At 40.1% G+C, this 21,466-nt stretch overlaps 1 protein-coding gene across 4 annotated transcripts in view; it reads left to right on the top strand.

The window, feature by feature from the left end:
• Window positions 1-21,466, top strand: part of MYO5A (myosin VA) — a 221,568-nt gene that overhangs the window by 74,141 nt on the left and 125,961 nt on the right. For all 4 annotated transcript variants that reach the window (XM_064365693.1, XM_064365691.1, XM_064365690.1 and 1 more), the window contains exons 2-4: window positions 12,569-12,679; window positions 17,320-17,491; window positions 19,718-19,862. In XM_064365693.1, coding sequence (XP_064221763.1) covers window positions 12,569-12,679; window positions 17,320-17,491; window positions 19,718-19,862 — 428 coding nt within the window. The remainder of the gene's footprint in view (window positions 1-12,568; window positions 12,680-17,319; window positions 17,492-19,717; window positions 19,863-21,466) is intronic.

Genomic DNA, 21,466 nt, shown 5'->3' with positions numbered 1-21,466 from the left:
CTGAGACTGGGAATTTATAAAGAAAAGAGGTTTGATTGGCTCATGATTCTGCAGGATGTACAGAAACCATGGCTGAGGAGGCCTCAGGAAGCTTCTACTCATGGTGGAAGGCCAAATGGGAATGGGCACATCACATAGCAAGGATGAGGTGGGGGGGTGTGGGGGGAGAGAGAGAGAGCGCTCGCAAGAGTGCGAGTGAGTAGCGATCTAGCAAGAACTTATCACAAAGACAGCACCAAGCCATGTGGGATCTGCCCCCATGATCCAAACACCTTCCACCAGGCCCTACATCCAGCATTAGAAATTATAATTCAACATGACATTAGGTGAGGACAAATATCCAAACCATATCATTCCTCCCCTGACCCCTTCCAAATCTCATGTCCTCACATTGCAAAATACAATCATACCTTCCCAACAGTCCCCTGAAGACTTGACTTATTCTACTATTAACTCAAAAGTCCAAGTCCAAAGTCTTATATGAGACTTTTCTCTGTTTACCCCTGAGCTCATAAAATCAAAACAAGTTGATTACTGCCAAGATATCATGGGGGTATAGGCATTTCTCCCATTCCAAAAAGGAGAAATTGGCCAAAAGAAAGGGGCTACAGGCAAGTTTGAAATGGTAGCAGGGCAGTCATTATATCTTAAAGATCCAAAACAATCTCCTTTGACTACATGTCCCATCCAGGAAACACTGATAGGAAGAGTGGGCTCCCAAGGCCTTCGGCAAATCTTTGTCTGTGGCTTTGTAGGATTCAGCCCCTAGAGCTATTCTTATGGGTTGGGGTTGAATGTCTGTGGCTTTTCCAGGCTGAAGGTGCAAGCTGCCAGTGGATTTATGATTCTGGGATCTGGAGGATGGTGGTCCCATTCTCACAGCTCCACTAGGTAATGCCACATTGCAACTCTGTATGGGGTCTTCAACCCCACATTTCCCCTTGAAACTGCTCTAGTAGAGGTTCTCTGTAAGGACTTTGCCTCTGCAGCAGGCTTTTGCCTGGGCACCCAGGCATTCTGATATATCCTCTGAAATCCAAGCAGAGGCTGCTAACCATTCTTCACTCTTTATTCTATACATCTTAGGCTTAACATCACATGGAATCTGCCAAGGCTTATGGCTTGCATTCTTCAAAATGGCACCTAAATCTGTACCCAGGCCTCTTTGAGCCTTGGCTGGAGCTGGAGCAGCCAGGATGCAGGAAGCAGTGTTCTGAGGCTGTACAGGGTAGTGGGGCTCTGGGCCTGGCCCTCTATGCCATAATGTCCTCCTAGGCCTCTGGGCCTGTGATGGGAGGGGCTGCTGGGAAGGTCTCTGAAATGCCTTCAAGGCCTTTTCCCCATTGACTTGGCTATTAGCACTTGTCTCTCTCTCAGTTACGCAAATTTCTCTAGCAAGTGGTTGCAGCTCCACAGCCTGCTTGGATTTCTCTCTTGAAAAAGCTGTCTCCGCCACATGGCCAGCCTGCAAATTTCCCCAACTTTTATGCTCTGCTTCCTGCTTAATTATATATTTCAATTTTAAGTCACTTCTTTGCTCCTACACCTGAGTATAGGCTGTTCAAAGCAGTCAGGCCACATCTTGAATGCTTTTCTGCTTTGAAATTTCTTCTGCCAGATACCTTAAATCATCACTCTGAAGTTCAGAGTTTCATAGATCCCCTAGGGCATTGGCCACAGTCCAGCAAGTTCTTTGCTGAGGCATAACACACATGACCTTTGCTCCAGTTCCAGTAAGTTCCACATTTCCATACGAGACCTTCTCAGCCTGGCCTTCACTGTCCATATCACTACCAGCATTTTGATCACAACCATTTAACCAGTCTCTAAGAAGTTCTAAACTTTCTTTCTTCTTCCTATCTTCTTCTGAGCCTTCCATATGCTTCCAACCTCTGCTGTTACTTAGTTCCAAAATTGCTTCTACATTTTCAGGTATCTTTATAGCAATCTCTCACTCCCAGTACCAATTTTTTATGTTAGTTCATTCTCGCACTGCTATAAAGAAAGGCCTGAGACTGGGTAATTTATAAGAAAAAGAGTTTAATTTAATTGGCTTACAGTTCTGAAGGCTATACAGGAGGCATGGCGGCATCTGCTCCTAGGGAGACCTCAGGGAGCCTTCATGATGGAAGGCAAGGCAGGAGCAGACACATCACATGGCAAAAAGCAGGAACAGGAGACAGAGAAGGTTGGGGGAAAGTTGCAACATATTTTTAAATGACCAGATCTTACAAGAACTCACTATCACAAAGACAATAACAAGCTGTGAGGGATCTGCCCACATGATTCAAATACCTCCCACCAGGCCTCACCTCCAGCATTGGGGATTACATTTCAACATGGGATTTGGGCAGGGACAAATATCCAAACTGTGTCATTCCCCAAGTTATCAGCAGACCTAGAAATGTCGATTCCAAAGCTGGGGAACAACACAAAGGGAGCTGCCTGTTAAAAAAACAGAAGGGAAACACATACTGGTTCCTGTCTATTATTTCCCAGGCACTGTTTTGGCACCTTGTCCATATTGTCTCATATGATGTGTGTGTCGTTTGATGTTTAATTTCATGATTCCTTAAATCTTACCATGTTAAGACATTTTAGTTAAAATTTTAAAAATTACCCATGACTTATTTCATCACTATGTCATTTATTAGGGTAATAGATATTCTATGTCAGAGGAAGACCTCTATATAAAGATACCTGTACATATTTAACATGACTTCCTTTTTATACCTTTCTCTGCATTGAGAGCAAGTGTTCAAAATGGTAGAAAAGTGTTTTGCTTAGTTGAGCAACTTTGGTCACAGTCAGGAGAAAGTGATTCAATGAGATTGTGTTTTTCCTACTGTTTCTTATACACACCATGTTTTGAAATCAGCAATCTTTCTAGGCTTGAATTCTACTTCTGTCATTTATTAGCTGAGTGACTTTCAGGCAAGTTATCTAACTTCTCTCAGATGTTTTGTTGAATAAGGGGCTTCTTTAATAGTAACAATTATAAAGCATATTGTGAGAATTAAGTAAAGGAAAGTTAGGACTTTTCTTTATCCTAATCAAAGCCCTGGGATGAATGCAACCTATATGGTGCCTTTCCTTGTTGGTGATACAGCTTTACCTTTATTTTACTTATTTAGAATTTTGTAGTTTAAAATACCACCAGGTAATTATAAATGGAAATACTAATTTTTCTTGATGTGCTTATTAAGACTGTTCTTAAGAAGTGAGACCTAGTTCTGAAAATAATCTTTACAAGAATGTTAAATAACTGCAGTGTCTAAAAATAGTCATTTCAAAGCTCTGTCATCTCACATAAAATTTTAGAAAAATAAGAATATTTACTTTTTACTACTTAATGGTGACAAATATATTCGTCAATTTGCAAGTTCTTGTTTTCTTCCTAAATTTAAAATGATAATTTCAGTGTCTGATGGGAGCTGACTTGAACTTGATTTACATTTTTTTTTTGGAGACAGAGTCCTGCTCTGTTGCCCAGGCTGGAGTGCAGTGGCACAATCTCGGCTCACTGCAACCTCTGCCTCTCAGGTTCAAGCAATTCTTGTGCCTCAGCCTCCCGAGTAGGTGGGACTGTACAGGGCGTGTCACCACACCCAGCTAAGTTTTTGTATTTTAGTAGAGATGGGGTTTCACCACGTTGCTCAGGCTGGTCTCGAACTCCTTAGCTGAGACAGTCCACCTGCCTCAGCCTCCCAAAGTGTGATTTACTTTTAAACCAGGTACATTTCATAGTATATGCAAGGTAACTTCCAGAGTCAGCAAAAAGTAACAATTTTAAGTCAACCCTATGATTTTGTTCATTTATAGAAGTTTATGAACTTGAGATCATTCATTAAAATTTTAGTCTTCAGCATCTTCAGATTGTTTTTTGCTGTTATTGTCTAACCTCATTTTTGGCAGAGCCTTCATTCTGTGGTCGGAGCCCATTGGAACACTGCAGGATGGATGCCAAGCTGATTGATGTGGCTTTGACATCTTATCTCGGATGAGACATTCTTAAGTTTCATCAGATGACATGGGCCAGTTTAATAGCTGTTTTCATTATGATACCAAGAACAATTTGGGTGGAGGAGGGGAATTTCTTAATAATAAAATCTACTGTTTTAACATGAGCATAGTGGAGCAGAAAGAATGTATGGCTTATAGAGTAGACTTTGAACTTCATTTCTACCTTGTTTAAGGGTTAAGTCTCAATAGCTGTTAAATGAGTTAGTACTGGGTTTAGTTATTGTGATTATTCGAATGAAATTATACATGTAAAATACCTGGGCCTCTACTGGCACACAAAAAGTGCTCAGTAAGTGTTTGCTCTGGTTCCTTACAAACCTTTGCTAAGTCCTGTCAAGCAGAGTTGGTTGTCATTCGGCTCTTCGGCAGCATTTTTGTGATGCTGCAATGAGGCACAGGCCACTTCTGCTCTTCACTTCTCAATTCTACCCAGAATGCACCATGTGTTCAGCATTCCACACCCCTCTTTTTCCTCTTACTCCCATTTTACTGTGACCCCTTACCCTGCTCTAGACCCTCTGACTTTCCTTTCTTTCCATTTGTCCCCCTCTTTTGCTGCTCCAGGAGAGAGCTGGGCTCCAGGAGAGAGGTGGTGGTGCCAGCATTTCTTTTCCTTCTGAGGAAGGAATTTGTGGTAGGGTTTGGGTGGAGACCGAATCTCTGTTCTGGAGGTCAGGGTAGCTTCCACTCTAAACACACAAACATGAAGGGAAGAGTTGTGGGTTTACTGGGTGTGGGAGGAGCGAAAAGGATGTCTCATTACTTCTCTGCTCCCCACAGGCCTGGCTCTTTTTCCTTCTGTCACACAAATATTTCTTACATAACTGTTTGATGCTTCATGCATCTTTCTCTGTTTCTGGAAATTACAGAGCCTTTCAGAATATTTTGGGAGGGTTTGGTAAGACTGATAATAGTTTTTGTCTACCCTCTTGAAAGCTAAGAACACTCATACAACAAAAGTTTTTTGAAAAATTGTTATGGGCAGGCCCTGTGTTAAGTGCTGAAGAGACAAAGTTTAAAAAGATGTAGCTCTCCTTGCAAGGAACTCATAGTCTCTGGAGATAGGCACCCAAAGTCATTTAGTGGGTTAAGGATTCTAGCAGCAGATCATATAAGATAATGGAGATGTCGAGAATGGAGGGCCAAAGGAGAAGTCAGGAAAGGCTTCCTAGAGGAGGTAGCACTTGAACACAGAATTGAGGGATAAATAGAAGCTTGCTGCTGAAGAGGGAGGAAATTATGTTTCAGATGGAGGAGATAGCTACAGCAAAGCATACAAGTGTGAAACAGCATGGCTTGTTCAGGGTACAGTAAACCAATAGTTTTCTATAACTGGAGGATAATAGTGGCAAATGAAAATTGGTGGAGAAGGGGATGAAATGTTTAAGAATATATTCCATCAAGGGACTTCAATAGTATAAGTAATATTCTACTTCTGAACCTAAGTGGTGGGCATATGGAAGTTCATTACATCATTCTTTCATTCAACAAATTATTTATATACACACACACACATTCTTTTGTATGTATGACATATTTCACAACAAATTTAAAAAATACAAAATATACAATGACTAAGAGGGACAATTTTCTAGATTTCCTAGTTTCTTTAACAATTTTTTTTCCTTTTTCCTGGAGAGCTCATCACGTGCTTTTAGAATAATAGTAGTTCCTGAATTTTTTATGCCAAAAACATGCACTAAGGGCTATGTGAATTACTTAATAATCATATGGAACAACCACATTAATGTCAGATTTCAGAGGAGGGGGTGTTGGTGACGTTTCAGGATTTCTTTCCTGCTTTAGTTCATAGCTCGGAGGAGCACTTAGTTTTTGTAATAGGCTTGTTTGAATTGTGACATAAAGTATTCATTTTTCCAAACATTCACAATGGGGTATCAAAAGTGAGCCATGACAGATTCCGAATTGCCAGGCTGCTCGTGATTTAATACAGAAGCTAAGAAAGATGTGCGCATGTGCTATATGCAAAGCAAATAATATATGTGGAAGTTAGGGGGAGAAGAGAGAATCAAATGGGTCAGATTCTTTGGGTTTTGAGGGCTGGTTAATTTACTCTATTAGTGCTGTTAGTCTTGTTCCCAAAGTGTCTGGGGCATCAGAAGCAGATGCTTTTCATGCCCACACCTCCAGTGTTCCTTGACGGACAAAATGCAAGTTAACAAAACTTTGAATGAGTCATCTGTATCACAATCAAGGACCTCTTCAGTGTTGTCATGGTCATAGGATACCAAAAGAAAGATGACTGGTGGGCCAGATGCTCATGCCTGTAATCCCAGCACTTTGGGAGGTCAAGGTGGGCAGATCACCTGAGGTCAGGGGTTCAAGACCAGCCTGGCCAACATGACGAAACCCCATCTCTACTAAAAATACAAAAATTAGCCGGGTGTGGTGGTGCATACTGTAATCCCAGCTACTCAGGAGGCTAAGGCAGGAGAATCACTTGAATCCAGGAGGCGGAGGTTACAGTGAGCTGAGATTGTGCTACTGCACTCCAGCCTGGGCAACAAAGCAATACTACATCTCACCAAAAAATAAAATAAAATAAAAAAAAAGAAAGAAAGATGGCTGGCGCCTCCTTAAACATGCAAAACTGGGTATAACCCCTGAGAAGGTAAGGACACTGGTGGGTGAGCCAACCTTGTTTGGTGCCCTTCTCTGGCACATACTAGTGCCAGCATGTTCCTTGAACACGCCTTTCTAGTGCTCTTCTTTTAGACTCTTTCAAAATTACCTCATTGTTGCCAGTCAAGCCTCATTAAATTGTATTGTGGAAGGACAGATGTCTTTTATTTTCCTTGCAAGCTACTATGCACCTTAAATCTGTGCTAGCATTATTTTCTCGGATTTTAGCTATTATAAAAAATATAGCCCATCTTCATTTTATTCTTATTCTTATTTTTTTAATCAAATTGTTCATTTGAATTGTCACAAATCTTTGATGTGCATTTACATTTTATCTAGTTTAGGTTTATTTTCTCATTTCTCCCTCTCCTAGGTTTTTTTCTTTAATCATAGTACCTCAGATCTCAGGCTTTTCTTTTTCCTTCTCCTACCAATATCTACATCATTATTTACTCCTTCTTTGCCTACTATTTCATGAATCTCTCTTCTCTAAGCCTCTGATTCATGCCGCATCTCAACCCTGCTTGGTGGCCTTAAACCCTGGTATGGCTTCATGGAAAATCCTGAGCTAAGCCTGTAGAATGCTGACAATCTTTCTCATCTCTTTTCCTTTCCTTGCCTTATCTCAGTCTTAAGTAAAATCAGCACATATGTGCTGCCCACAAACTATGGGCCAGGAACTTGACTGACCTCAGAGAGGATTCAAAGATGGCTTTGAAAGAGTATATAGTCTGGTATGGAAGGTAGGTAGATTAATAAATAACTAAAATAAGGTCTCAGGTAGCAATTAGTGAGATGTTTGAGAGACTCAAAAGATAAAGAGGGACTAGATTTAGAGTAGTGTGAGTGGAGAAGAGGAAACGGGGATCACTGAAAGAGAGTCTAACCCTTCGTTAGCTAATCATGACAGAACCCAGTTCCAAAGCAGGGGCCTTCTCTTGCCTTGCTGGGGGTTGTTTCTCGTTTGATTCACTTTGGCCAGGGTTATCATTTTTCACCAGGAGGGCCTTCTGCAGTCTTAGTGGGCAGTGTCTATCCCTGTTTCAGATTCTTGCCTTACTCACACTGTATCCCATTTCTAGGTTTTTCATGTGATCCAGTGGCCTTGTCTTCTTGCCTGCCTTCCCCCAGTCTTCTCACTGGATGTGACTGGACAAGTTTAGTCCTATTCTCACTGGATGTGACTGGACAAGTTTAGTCCATGTGTATTTGCGTTGCGGCCTGGGGGAGGAGTGGGAAGTAGGGCTGGAAGTGAGGAAGGCAGTTGAAAGTGGCATGTCAGGTTGAGATTTCCCTGTTTCAGCACTTAAGGTATATATCCTCAAATTGATCCCCTTCTGGTATAGTTGTTTCTACAGGGTCACTGATCTTGTTGGTTAAGATGGAAAAGAACCACAGAAAGGCAGTGGTAATAATAGGATGGTTTCTGACCTATTTCTCCTTGGATGCTTTCCCCAGAGATAAAGCTAAGATAAAGAGGAAGTTGGTTATCAGGGTGGTGGTTGGTGTTTAAATATCTTGCTTCTGGTGAATGTGAGGGCCTTAGCTTCCCACTGGTTATTTGTAAGTGTTGTTAACATCTAGCCCTTAGAAATCTAGTCTTTGGCAAAGTACCTACTCTTTTCAAAATACTTGTGCAAATTTGAGCTGGAGCTCCCTAATGACAGAACAGGAAGGCACTTTCTAGATTTAAAGTCTCCTCATGTTTAGGCACTGGTCAGTCATGCTTTTACACACTCACTTGGACACATTTTTCTTTTTTTGTGTTTTCATCACTCAAGGTAATAGGTCATTTCATGACTCTGAATCTCTCTCTTTTTTTGGGGGGGATGGAGCCTCTCTCTGTCTCTCAGGTGTGATCTCAGCTCACTGCAACCTCCACCTGCTGGGCTCAAGCAGTCCTCCCACCTCAGCCTCCTGAGTAGCTGGAATTACAGGCATGCATCACCATGCCTGGCTAATTTTTGTATTTTTTTTTTTTTTGAGATTTCATACTTTGTTTTTTAATACATTATAGTCCAGCTTATTTGACTAACAGTTTCTCCATCTTTTTATCAAGAGCGTGAATAGCCTTCCTCCAGAGTCTTTTCCAGCTGCGTAAATTCAACTTATTCTAAGGAGGCTCTCCTCCAGTCAGCTAGCTCCTTCCTGGTGCTTTGCTCAGGCTTCTTGGGATCTGTCCTGCCTATGTTCTTCCTCTCCAGGATAGTTCTATATCTTACCTTGGAGAAGGATCACAACCCCAGAGACACTCAGGATTGGATAGGCTCTCAAAGCTCACTTAGTCTACCTTACTTTCTAGTGCCTGAGTCACCTCTACACCATCCCTGCCGAGTGGTGGTCCAGGGTCTAGTTGAAAACCTCCAGTACCGTGAAACTCATTGCTTTGACCATAATTTTTGTATTTTTAGTAGAGATAGGAGTTTCGCCATGTTGCCCAGGCTGGTCTCAAACTCCTGACCTAAGTGATCTGCCTGCCTCAAACTCCTGACCTTAAGTGATCTGCCTGCCTCGGCCTCCTAAAGTGCTGGGATTACGGGAGTGAGCCACCATGCCCGGCCTGACTCTGAATCTCTTTATATTTATGTATCTTTTCTGGAACCAGTAATGCCTTCTAGAGAAAGCTACAAAAATGCTGTCTTTGCAAAGTAAGTTTCAGAGTGGGAGCAGTTAGTACATGGAAATATTTATTGCATGAGTAAGGGTTTAATGATATGTACAGATATTACTCAGTTTATCGACTGTGTACCTGAGAAAAAAGTTGTAAAACAAATTTCAGTAATATGTTTGATGTACAACATTAGAAATCACTTCCTATGGAAAAAACAGTAACAATCCCACCCTGTACTTATATATTGGTTTATGCTTTTCATGAAGTTTCTATATGGGTAAGCCTTTGCAATAAACTAGAAGACTATTGTTGTCATCTTTTTTTTTTTTTTTGAGACAGAGTCTTGCTCTGTCACCCATGCTAGGGTGCAGTGCCATGATCTCTGCTCACCACAATCTCAGCCTCCTGGGTTCAAGTGATTCTCCTGCCTCAGCCTCCAGAGTAGCTGGGATTACAGGTGCACACCACCATGCCCAGCTAATTTTTATTTTTTATTTTTGGTAGAGACAGGGTTTCACCATGTTGGCCAGGCTGGCTCAAACTCCTGACCTCATGATCTAGCCGCCTCAGCCTCCCAAAGTGCTGGGATTACAGGTGTGAGCCACCACGCCCAGCTGTCATCCTCATTTTATAGTTGCCTGAAATAAAGGCAAAGGCCCATCTGGTAGCCCTGGGACTAGAACCTATAGTCTAGTTCCATACTCTTTCCTCTGCAAACTATTTAGATTGAAAGTTTATATGTGTTGGTAATAAGAGAAAATCAAAGCAGTTAAGTGAGCTTTTAATCATGCTACTTATATTCAATTTAAAGAGATGCCTTTTATTCTGATCTTTCAATAAATTCTTGCTAAGCACCAGCTCTGTGTCAGGTGCTGTTCTAAGTACTGCTTATAGTGTTGAACAACGCAGACACAGAGCTTATGTTCTAATGAGAGAAGAGAGACAGTAGATAAGTAAATAAACAATAATCAGAAAGTGATTTCAAATAGTGAATAAGAGCTCTGAAGAATGTAAAATAGAGAAGGGTAGTAGTAGTTTGGTTTGATTTCAGCTAGAAAGATCCGGGATGGTTTCTCTGAAGAGGTTTACATTTGAGCTAACATCTAAGTAAGAAGGAGGCAGGCATAAGCAGATCTGGGAGAAGTACATTATAAAGGGATTAATAAGGGCCAGGGTCTGGAGACAGGAGTAAACAAACCTGTGTTCCTGAAGAACTAAAATAAGATCTGTGTGGTCTCGGCTTAGAGGTCAGCAGAGAAAGGAAAGGACTGGTCATGAAGGCCCTTGTAGACCAAGGTAAGGAATTTGTATGTTACTGTGATGGCTATTTGTCCTACAGTTTTCTTGTTAAAATGTCCTTTATTTTATAAAATGATGGTGACGTTAGTTAGTAGATTGATATTTAAATATGTTGCCTCTTCTGAGCGTAAGGGCCTTAGCCTCTACTTATCTGTAAGTGCTGTCAATACTTAATGATTTTATAATCTTACTTGGCAAGACTAAAAGTTAGTTAATAGCCTTATGTCAGTCCTCAAACTTTAAAAGAAATTTTTTACCCACCATGAAATCTGGTAGTTTGGAAACTATGGCAGTATACCACAGCAGCTTCCCAATAGGAAGCCTTGAAAATATTTGTCAGTAATGAAATTAACACAGTATCTTGGACAGTGACATGCTGAAATGTTTTTCTTACAGGAGACGTTTAATTTAAATTATCTTGAATCTCAGATCTACCTGTACTTCTGTTCACCCACTTTCTTTTCTCTTTCTGCTATCTGTACGTTCATCACTAGTTCATTTAAATTGCTCTTGTACTTGGGAATAACCTTGTTACAAGCTTCCAGAACTTTGTGCCCAGTACTTAGAATAGTCACTACATTATCACAGCTCTTTGGGAGGTTGCTCCACATTAAACATACTCAAATCCAAATGCTCTTTCTCAAAGCTCCAAGTATATTAGTGCCCTGATTATTGTTAAAATGAAATCTAGAGGTGAATTTACGTGAAATGAGGATACAGATACAGGCCAGAGACCAGGTTCAGTCTGTCCCGTGCCAGCCATAATTGATTGCATCATGTCTTTCTTTTGCTGGCTGAATCTAGGATTCCTATTTTCATATGTGATTTGTTCATGAAAATGGGCATTTAGGTTTAGTGTATGCTTGTTTTAAAGGGAAATTTCTTCCCAGAGAGCCCAAGCACATAAAATACTTCTTCAATGAGGTATTTGAAAGATTCATGCATATTACTATATTTTGTTCTTTTTCTTGAAAATTGATCACATAATCTTCTGGCTTAAGTCCAGAGAGTGTCTAGTTGTGGCAAAATATTTGCTGCTTTAGGAATCCCTAATGATTACCATGCCTTTTTCATGCTGTTGAAAATACAGAAGCTAAGTTTATTAGTGACTGGATGTGCCATTTTTACCATTTCCCACTCATCTTTATAAAATAATGAAGGCAAAATGTTGAACAGTGTTTTTTCAGTTTTTAAAAATTTGTTATTTTTATTTTCCTTTTCTCCCTACTGTGATGGCTACTAAAGGATGTCCAAGAAATCACTAAGGCTTTGTGGAGCACATGATGCAAACCACAGTGAAAAACCTAAATTGTAAACCCAGCCATAAAAAGATGGCTGTGCTTTTGTTGAAACTGGCAGAGCCACAACACTAAAGCTTCAAAAATAGATGTATACATTTTAACCTAAAATTACACTTTCAGGTAGCATTTACTGTATAAATCAAGGACATGTTTAATTTATCAAGCTTTGATCATGACTGTTTTTTCAGAACACACTTTTTATATAATTTGGGAATGGTGCTGCTATGAGGGCTAAAATATTTTTTGTTTACTAATTTAAAAAGTAAATTTCAGCCTGGCATGGTGGCTCACACTTGTAATCCCAGGACTTTGGGAGGCTGAGGCGAGTGGATCACCTGAGGTCAGGAGTTTGAAGACCAGCCTGGCCAACATGATGAAACTCCGTCTTTACTAAAAATACAAAAATTAGCCGGTGTGGTGGCAGGCGCCTATAATTCCAGCTACTCAGGAGGCTGAGGCAGGAGAGTCACTTGAACTTGGGAGGCGGAGGTTGCTATGAACCAAGATCAGCCCACTACATTCCAGCTTGGGCGACAAGAGCAAAACTGTCTCTCAAAAAAGAAGTAAATTTCATATTGGCCGAGATTTCTTTTTTCATAAATTGTTTAATTATAAATAGTCATAATATGTTTATATATTATTGTAAAATAATTGACTTGCTAGTTTAAATTTGTTTGTTTTTGTCTTCTAGTTTGCCAGGGTTTGGATACCTGATCCAGAGGAAGTCTGGAAGTCAGCAGAGCTGCTCAAAGATTATAAGCCAGGAGATAAAGTCCTCCTGCTTCACCTCGAGGAAGGAAAGGTGAGGTCTCACGTTCATTTGTTGTCGTTGGCACAAAGTGAAGGGAGTTCAAAAGTGTAAGTTTACTGTGAAATGAACTCCCAATGGAAGTTAAATTTTGAATTTATATAAAATTTTTGCTTACTAAATTGGTAAAAATGGTAAACTCAATTTTCTATCCTGATAGCATTTTTAATGGTATAGTGAAAATAGTAGATACTTGAAAAAGCTTTCATTTTGGCCTATGAATTTATTATGATTATTAGGTTTAGATTCACATCTATTCCTAAAACTTTTGCATTTAACTGGTGTGCTATGGGGAGTGCTTGTAGTGTTTTTAAAAAGAGGCTTGGTGCCAGGTTTTAGAGGAGACTCATTAGTGGCAGCATGGAGAGCAACACCGAGAGACAGATACCAGTTGGGACGAAGGCAGGGAGGAATTAGGCCAATTAGGAGGGTTTTGAATACCAGACAAGGGAACTAACTTATTCAACATTTATGGGTCATCTGCTCTGTGTTAGGTGAAATGTTCTACACTTTGAACTGGATTTTCTCATGTTAAATTTCACAGCAACCCTATGGTTTGACAGTTGACATAATCACTATTTTTCAAATAAAAAAGCCAAACCTCAGAGTCATTAAGTAGTTTTGCTTGAGGTCATACAGCAGGAAGTGGCTTTTGGAATTTGAAGTGAGATTTGAACACGGATGACTCTAAGATGAGTGCTTATACTATTTGACTACATTGGATTTTTGCAGATTACTGGCCATGACAAGTTGCTTAAGGTGATGTCTGTAAAGTTACTGTTTTCCCTATGTAATTAATGAATATCATTGTGTTGGGGCAGATACCGTGAGGCCACTCATATATCCTGTTTCTCCTTAAACTTTGCCTGCTAATTTTGCCAAGTGTTCATTAGTATGTCTTGCCCACAGCAAGTATCATTGTTGTGTTCCAGTGGTGATTCTCCATGTCTTTCCTTCCTTCTGTATTTATTAACTAGAATTCTTCTATAGGGAAGGAAGTATTGTTTCTTCTCCCCCATTTATTTATTAATTTAATCATTTATTTATTTATTATGGGCTCATGGGTATTTCTTTTATTCTTCATTACTATCATTATTTATTTTATCAATCAAATTATTCCAGCTTTGGTCATTAAGATCGCTCTTAGATTGGGTCCTTTGTCTTTTTGACAGGTCCCTGTCCTTTCTTTTTTTGAGACTGGGTCTTACTGTGTCACTCAGGCTGGAGTACAGTGGCTTGATCGTGGCACCCAGACCCAGCCTCCCTAGTGGCTGGGACCACAGGTGTGAGCTACCATGCCTGGCTAATTTATTTATTTATTTTTTTAGTAGAGATGGAGTCTCAATATGTTGCCCAGGCTATTCTCAAACTCCTGGGCTCAAGCAGTCCTCCCACCGTGGCCTCCCAAACTGCTGGGATTATAGGCATGAGCCACTGTGCCTGGCCTTTTGTTTTTTTTAAATGTAGCACTTCTCCTCATCCCCCAAGATACTTAACTTGTATTTTCCCTTTCCCAGCCCTGGTACCTTGAATTGGAGGATTGTATTTGGCAACCAAGATCTGAGTACTAGGTATGCTCATTGCTATTGAGATGACACCAGTTCTAGGTCCTTTTAACATACAGAGCTAGAAAAATATTTACATAGATAGATACTAATATGTATGCATACTATACTAATGTATACACAACCATCTATACTTATTTTATATCTATGTTTATATATGTATGTATTTGTATATATGTATCATATATATGTAATTTTTTTTTAGAGATGGGTATCTTGCTGTGTTGCCCAGGCTGGTCTTGAACTGCTGGGCTCAAGCAATTCTTTTACCTTGTCCTCCCAATGTGCTGTGATTACAGCCATGAGCCACTGCACTTGACTTTTCTTTCTTTCTTTCTTTCTTCCTTCCTTCCTTCCTTCCTTCCTTCCTTCCTTCCTTCTTTCTTTTTTGAGACTGAGTCTTGCTCTGTCAGGCTGAAGTGCAGTGGCATGATCTCAGCTCACTGCAGCCTCTGCCTTGCGGATTCAAACCAGTCTCATGCCTCAGCCTCCTGGGTAGCTGGAAATACAGGCACACGCCACCATGCCTGGCTAATTTTTATGTTTTTAGTAGAGATGGAGTTTGCCATGTTGGCCGGGCTGGTCTTGAACTCCTGCTCTCAGGTCATCTGCCTGCCTTGGCCTCCAAAGTGCTGGGATTACAGGCATGAGCCACCACTCCCAGCCTTAACCTTAAAAAAACCTGTGAGTTAATAGGGATCCTTTTTTCTCCAGTCCAGTGCCACCAGGTTCATTCTATTATTCTTTCTTTGATTATTTGTACTATGACTTCTCTCTTTGGCTTTCATTATCTATAATATATTACTTATTCATTATAGACAAAAGTTATTTTGGAATTGCTAATCCATACCCCTATGAGAAGCAGATTTGCCAACCAGAGTACAGTGTCTGTGTTTAATTTTATTAATCCTTAGTATTTTTTTAAAAACTAGAAATTGAATGATATATACCTTTAATAAAAGCAAGACTAGGGACAGAGGACAAGCAAGAAGAATAGACATAATAATATTCACGAACTATTCAAGAATCATTCTCCTTCTAGAAACTATAGTCTCTTAGGGTACTAGAATAAAATAGAGAAAGCATGGCTTTTGTAATAGTAGAAGAATAAATTTATTTAATGATGTCCAGTGATTCCAGTGGAGCAGGTGATATCTATTTAAAGCCTAACTCCAAGAAAGAAATTTCTGTGAAGATGTTATAGATCTTCTCTACCCTTCAAATTAGTTATTTCTCTACTATTGCAATTTCATCTCCTCCCCACACTCAATACAAACAACCCCACCCTGTCATGGAGACTGAGAAAAGAGCTCTGGGTTGCCCTCTGCCATTCTGGAGTCACCTGGCTAACACCAGAACAGGCAGTTGTGTATCAGGGCCAATGCAAGGACCAGTCAGCTCTGGGGAAGGGTGATATTCTCTGATAAACAGGCAGCAAGAAATGCTGAGGGGCAAATTGTTAATTTTTCTCTCCTTTAGCATAATTCATTTGAATATGATTTGAATATTTGACCTCTGTATATATTTTCAGTATTACCAAAACTGGCTTTTTACAAAATCTTGTCCCTCCCTACAACTAAATTGAATTTTTATTCCTTTTCACTTGCCTTACATTATTTGCCCCCTAATATATAGTTAAGTGACAATATTCATGGTTGGCTGTGCCATAAAGCCATATTCCCATGACTTTAAAGTGAATAGTGGCTAGTAATGGTCACTCACACCTGTAATCCCAGCAATTTGGGAGGCCAAGGCAGGAGGATCCCTTAAGCTCAGGAGTTCGGGATCAGCCTGGGCAACAGAGTGAGACCCCATCTCTATTAAAAATTAAGTGAATAGTACTTGTTAACTTTTGGGACCAGAAATCCCATGGAAATCTATCTCTCTCTCTTTTTTTTTTTTTTTTTTTTTTTTGAGATAGAGTCTTGCTCTGTCACCCAGACTGGAGTGCAGTGGCACAATCTTGGCTCACTGCAACCTTCGCCTCATGGGTTCAAGTGATTCTCCTGCCTCAGCCTCCTAAGTAGCTGACATTAAAGGCACCCACCACCATGCCTGGCTAAGTTTTTTTTTTTTTTTTTTTTTTTGAGGTGGAGTCTTGTTCTGTCACCCAGGCTAGAGTGCAGTGATGCAATCTCAGCTTACTGCAACCTCCGTCTCCCAGGTTCAAGCGATTCTCCTGCCTCAGCCTCCTGAGTAGCTGGAATTACAGGCACCCACCACCACACCTGGCTAATTTTTGTGCTTTTAGTAGAGATGAGATTTCACCATGTTGGCCAGGCTGGTCTCAAACCCCTGACCTCAGGTGATCCACCCACCTTGAGCTCTCAAAGTGCTGGGATTACAGGCATGAGCCACTGTGCCTGGCCTAAATTTGATGAGTGAATAAGCATATGCACAGAAAACAAAAAGCAAAACAAAACAAAATCCAATGAAAACTATGAACTGTCTTGCCTCAAAAAAGATACGCATATGTGCACATACACACAGAGTATTGTACATAATTTCAGGGAATTCTTGTGCCTCTCATGGTTTAGGGGTTTCTAAGTACTTACCACATGCCCGGCTTGCCTCATTACTTTTCACCACAACCCTGTGAGCCCATTTTACAAACAAGGGATTTGGGTTAAATACTATACCTCAGAACCACATAAAAAGTAAGTTTTCGTATCAGGATTTGAGTCCAGGTCAATATGATCCTAGAGCCAAGCTCTTGGCCACTCTTTCATATTGTGTGCCACTTTTTTTTATAGGAAAAGGGGTATGGAGGAAAGAAACATATTCAAAAATTTTAAACTTCTGATCCAGTAGGTGGGTGATAAAGGTCTAGGCTATGACTTTTCAAACTATATTAGCAACAATTGTTAATATAAGTTAGTATGTCTAATGAAAATGCACTTCATATTGTTTTCCATTTCCACCAGTTTCTGTGATATTACAAAGTTCTAGGAAAATAATGCATTTAGTAGCTGAGAAGCAAATCAGGAATAGGAAGTAAGCAAAAAGCATGGGCCTTTTTCACAGTCCTTGCCATCATTTATCTAGATGCTGTGCCTTGTGCATTTTCAGGATTTGGAATACTGTTTAGATCCAAAGACCAAGGAGCTGCCTCACTTACGAAATCCTGACATACTTGTTGGTGAAAATGACCTCACAGCCCTCAGCTATCTTCATGAGCCTGCTGTGCTCCATAATCTCAGAGTCCGCTTTATTGATTCCAAACTTATTTATACATATTGTGGTAAGTATGCTTTGCTTTCTGAGTAGACTATGAATTCTTTCCTCTAATGGACATAGCCATGGAAATATTGTACATGGGGAAAACAGGCTGTGGTTGGATTTTCTCTTAGAGACACAATCACTTCAGTGTTATCAGAAAGATATACTAGTATTTATTAGCCAAGTTGCATTTGTGCTGAATAAACTCATTTGTGAGCTTACATAATTTTGCTAAAAATAAAAAGTACTGGGCCCTTCTTTTGGAATTTTCCCCCTCTCACAGAAGTCATATGTCAGATTTAGTGCCAAATTCACCAGTTATTTTCATCTGTTCCAAAACTACCACATGAAGAGTAGATGTCCAAGGACTTACCTTTGGAGCAGGTTCAAGAGATTTAGTGTTACCTTGTGGTCAATTACTCAGCCATGCAGCACTGCCTTGACTCGTGGTGATTCTTCTTGCTGGCTCCTGCTTGCCTGGGCCTCTGCTCATTGCAGTATTAGCTGCCAGCCACTCAGCTCATGGTGCTTTTTATCTCTCCTTGAAATAAAGCCTCTGCATGTGTGTATGTTTCTGTTCCTTTCCCCTATCTCCAGCTTTCCTTCTTTTTTCTCTCTTTCCCAGTTTGTTCTTATCTTTTATTTTCTCGCTTTCCTCTATTTTTTCTCCACTGATATCTTACCATTCTTTCACTAATCATTCTGTCCTCTGAAGCTCAAATCTGGATTTCCATTCATTTCTATTTATGTTCATTCATGTGGTATACCCAAATCAGTGCTCAACTCAGTTCTTCATTACTCTCCTGCTTTAGACAGGAACAGCCACCTTTTCTTCTTAAAATTATTGACATCCTTTATATCACTGATATTAACTCTTCTTTACTGATAAATATTTTTCTCAATTTTTATTTTCCTTCAATTTTTTTTCCTTGCACACATCTTACCTTTTGAGTGAAGTCTTGTCTCGCCACCCTGTCAAGTCAGAAACCTCTCCTTACTCTCTTTCTTCCCTGCATTATTTTTTACCTCCTTTTCCTTAATCTGTGATTATACATATATATATATTTTTTTTTTTCTTACTTATCTTGTTAATTTTCTGAATTTCCCACTAGAATATAAGTTCCATGAGGGTAAAGATTAGTCTTTTTTTGTTTACTGTTGTATATTTAGCACTTAGAAAAGATTTTACACATAGTTAGAGCTGAATAAACATTTGTTGAATAAACGACTTCATTAAGTTAATATACACCTACTGAAAAATTCTTAGGAAATACAGGAAAGTATATAAAAGGAAAAATTGTTATATGTAACTCACCATTGAAAAATAGCCAGTATTAATATTGACTTACATCCTTTCACTGTATATACATGAGAGGTATAAGTAGATATAAAGTTGAAATCAGTCTCTATATAGTTTTGTATCATGTTTTCCTACGACATTTAAAATCCTTCAAAAATATGATTTGGACCAGGTACTGTGGCTCACCCTATAATCCCAGCACCTTGGGAGGCTGAGGCAGGCAGATCACTTGAGCCCAGATGTTCAAGCCTGGACAACATGGCAAAACCCTGTCTCTACAAAATAATACAAAAATTAGCCAGGCATGGTGTTGTGTGTCCATAGTCCCAGCTACCTGGGAGGCAGAACTGGCAGGACTGCATAAGTCTGGGAGGTCTAGGTTGTAGTGAGCCGAGATGGTACCACTGCCCTCCAGCTTGGGTGACAGGGTGAGACACTATCTCAAAATAAACAAACATGATTTGTAGTGGTGGCATAGTAGTCTGTCATATGGATGTAACAAAATGCATTCAACTACTCTCCTTGCCCTATATAATTTGTTTCCATTTTCACTGTTACAGATAACATTACGATTTTTTTTACGTATTTGTAAAAAAAAAAAAAAAAACCTTTGCATGAATTTCTGATTATTTCATTTGGATAAATTGTAGAAGTAAAGTGGAATTTTGGGATTAAATATATGAAGATATTTAAAGTTCTGATAACATTGCCATATTATTTTAAGTCACCTAGTCCAGTTTTTAAATGGTATTTTAGGCAGAAGTATGTGTAATGGGTTCAGAGGCAAGGCTATGATACATTTTGATCCTTGAACAATTTATTAGTTTAATATTAACTAAGTTGAAATGAAGGATTATGTTAACTGTGACTCTCACTTTACTAAGTTTGATATGCCCATTGGGGTATCATTGACTTCTTTTTCTTTCTTGTCCTCCACCCTATTCCCAGGTATAGTCCTAGTAGCTATAAATCCCTATGAACAGCTGCCTATTTATGGAGAGGATATTATTAATGCATACAGTGGTCAGAACATGGGTGATATGGATCCACATATCTTTGCAGTAGCTGAAGAAGCTTACAAGCAAATGGCCAGGTTGGTAGAAGCTTTCATCGTTATTTTATGGCTGTTACTAGATACGATAATTTCTTCTTTGCTAAGTCACAGATATTTTAAAGTGAATGGCAACCTTGTAAATAGTAAATAAGCAGCCTTGACAAGTTTGTCTCAGGTGGCTTGGATTATTATTATTATTTTTAGCTCTGACATACACAGGTATTTATTAAACTCTGGGATTTCTCAGGAAAAAATACAGGGCAGAGAAAGGTCCCAGATGATACCACAGCATACAGATCATCCAGTGTGGGCACCACTTTGTCACTACACTTTAAATTTTTCATATTGATTGAGTGCTATCTAAATGTCAGACCCTCTGCTGAGTGCAAGGTAGGCAGGATCATAGGCAGCTAGGAGGTAGAGGGGTCTTAGGGTACATTAGTCATTGTGGTTGAAGAGCCTGGAGCTTTAAAGGAGACCTGAAGCTGATGACTTCCCTATGTCCACTTCTGACTGAGAAAGATTGACACCATTTGCGGTCTGGGCCTATTTGGACCATTGTGTCAGGGTGTTCAAGTTGTTTCTTGCCATGACAATGTCGGCAATGTACCTCCAAGCGTCAAAGGCGTAAACTCTGACAGATGCCAGATCATCTCCTTCTTATCCAGGTGCACAAAGAACTGCTCATCTTCATCAGATTCAAACATATACTCCCCAGAGGGTCTGTGTGTCTGCACAAACTCTGCATACGTTGGCACATGGTCTGCTTAAGGGTTCCTATGCGTGTACAGTTCCAGGAGTGTGGAGGGATCCTTCTCACTTGTGAGATTATGAACCCAGGGTTCACGGTTCTGATGTTTGCAGCAGTGTGAATGACAAAGGCAGTCTTCCTCTGATGTTCTCAGAAGATCCAGTCTTTGGCTTCTAGATTGTGAAGGGGTTGATTGTCCTCAGTCGGTGAACTATAAAAAACTTTCTTTACGTGGTGAAAATACACCTTTTGCCAGCATCCCAGGCTTATGGGTTCCCTTTTCCTGAGTGGGCCTAGCAACCCTGTTAGCTGCACCATAGCCCAGGGGCCAAGCCATAACACAAAGGAAAAATCATCTTTTTCTGTTTCATAGAACCATAGGCAAAAGCCTCTCAATTTTGTAAGATACTGCCCAAGAGATTGCATGGGGGAACTGAATTAACATTTTCCTTTCCAGCCACAGCTGAATTATTATTAAATAATAAAGTGGGCCAGGTGCGATGGCTCACACCTGTGATCCCAGCACTTTGGAAGGCCAAGGTGGGCAGATCACCTGAGTTCAGCAGTTAGAGGCTAGCCTGGCCAACATGGAGAAACCCTGTCTCTACTAAAAATGCAAAATTAGCTGGGTGTGGTGGCCCACACCTGTAATCTCAGCTACGTGGGAGGCTGAGGCAGGAGAACCGCTTGAACCCGGGAAGTGGAGGTTGCATTGAGCCAAGATCACGCTACTGCACTCCAGCCTAAGCCATAGAGTGGGACTCAATCTCAAAAAAAAAAAAAATCTCACATTTATAAAGGGACATAGAGTTTTAAAAAACTGCCTTTGAAATGTTTTCATGATCCTGTGACTAGAAAAAGACAGATGCAGATGTTATGTTTTACAGACGAG

Source organism: Aotus nancymaae, unplaced genomic scaffold (assembly GCF_030222135.1).
Source record: "Aotus nancymaae isolate 86718 unplaced genomic scaffold, 86718_ANA_hifiasm-v0.15.2.pri h1tg000062l, whole genome shotgun sequence".
Classification (NCBI taxonomy): Eukaryota; Metazoa; Chordata; class Mammalia; order Primates; family Aotidae; genus Aotus; species Aotus nancymaae.
Note: the sequence above shows the minus strand (reverse complement) of the source record. Positions and strands in the feature narration are given on the sequence as shown.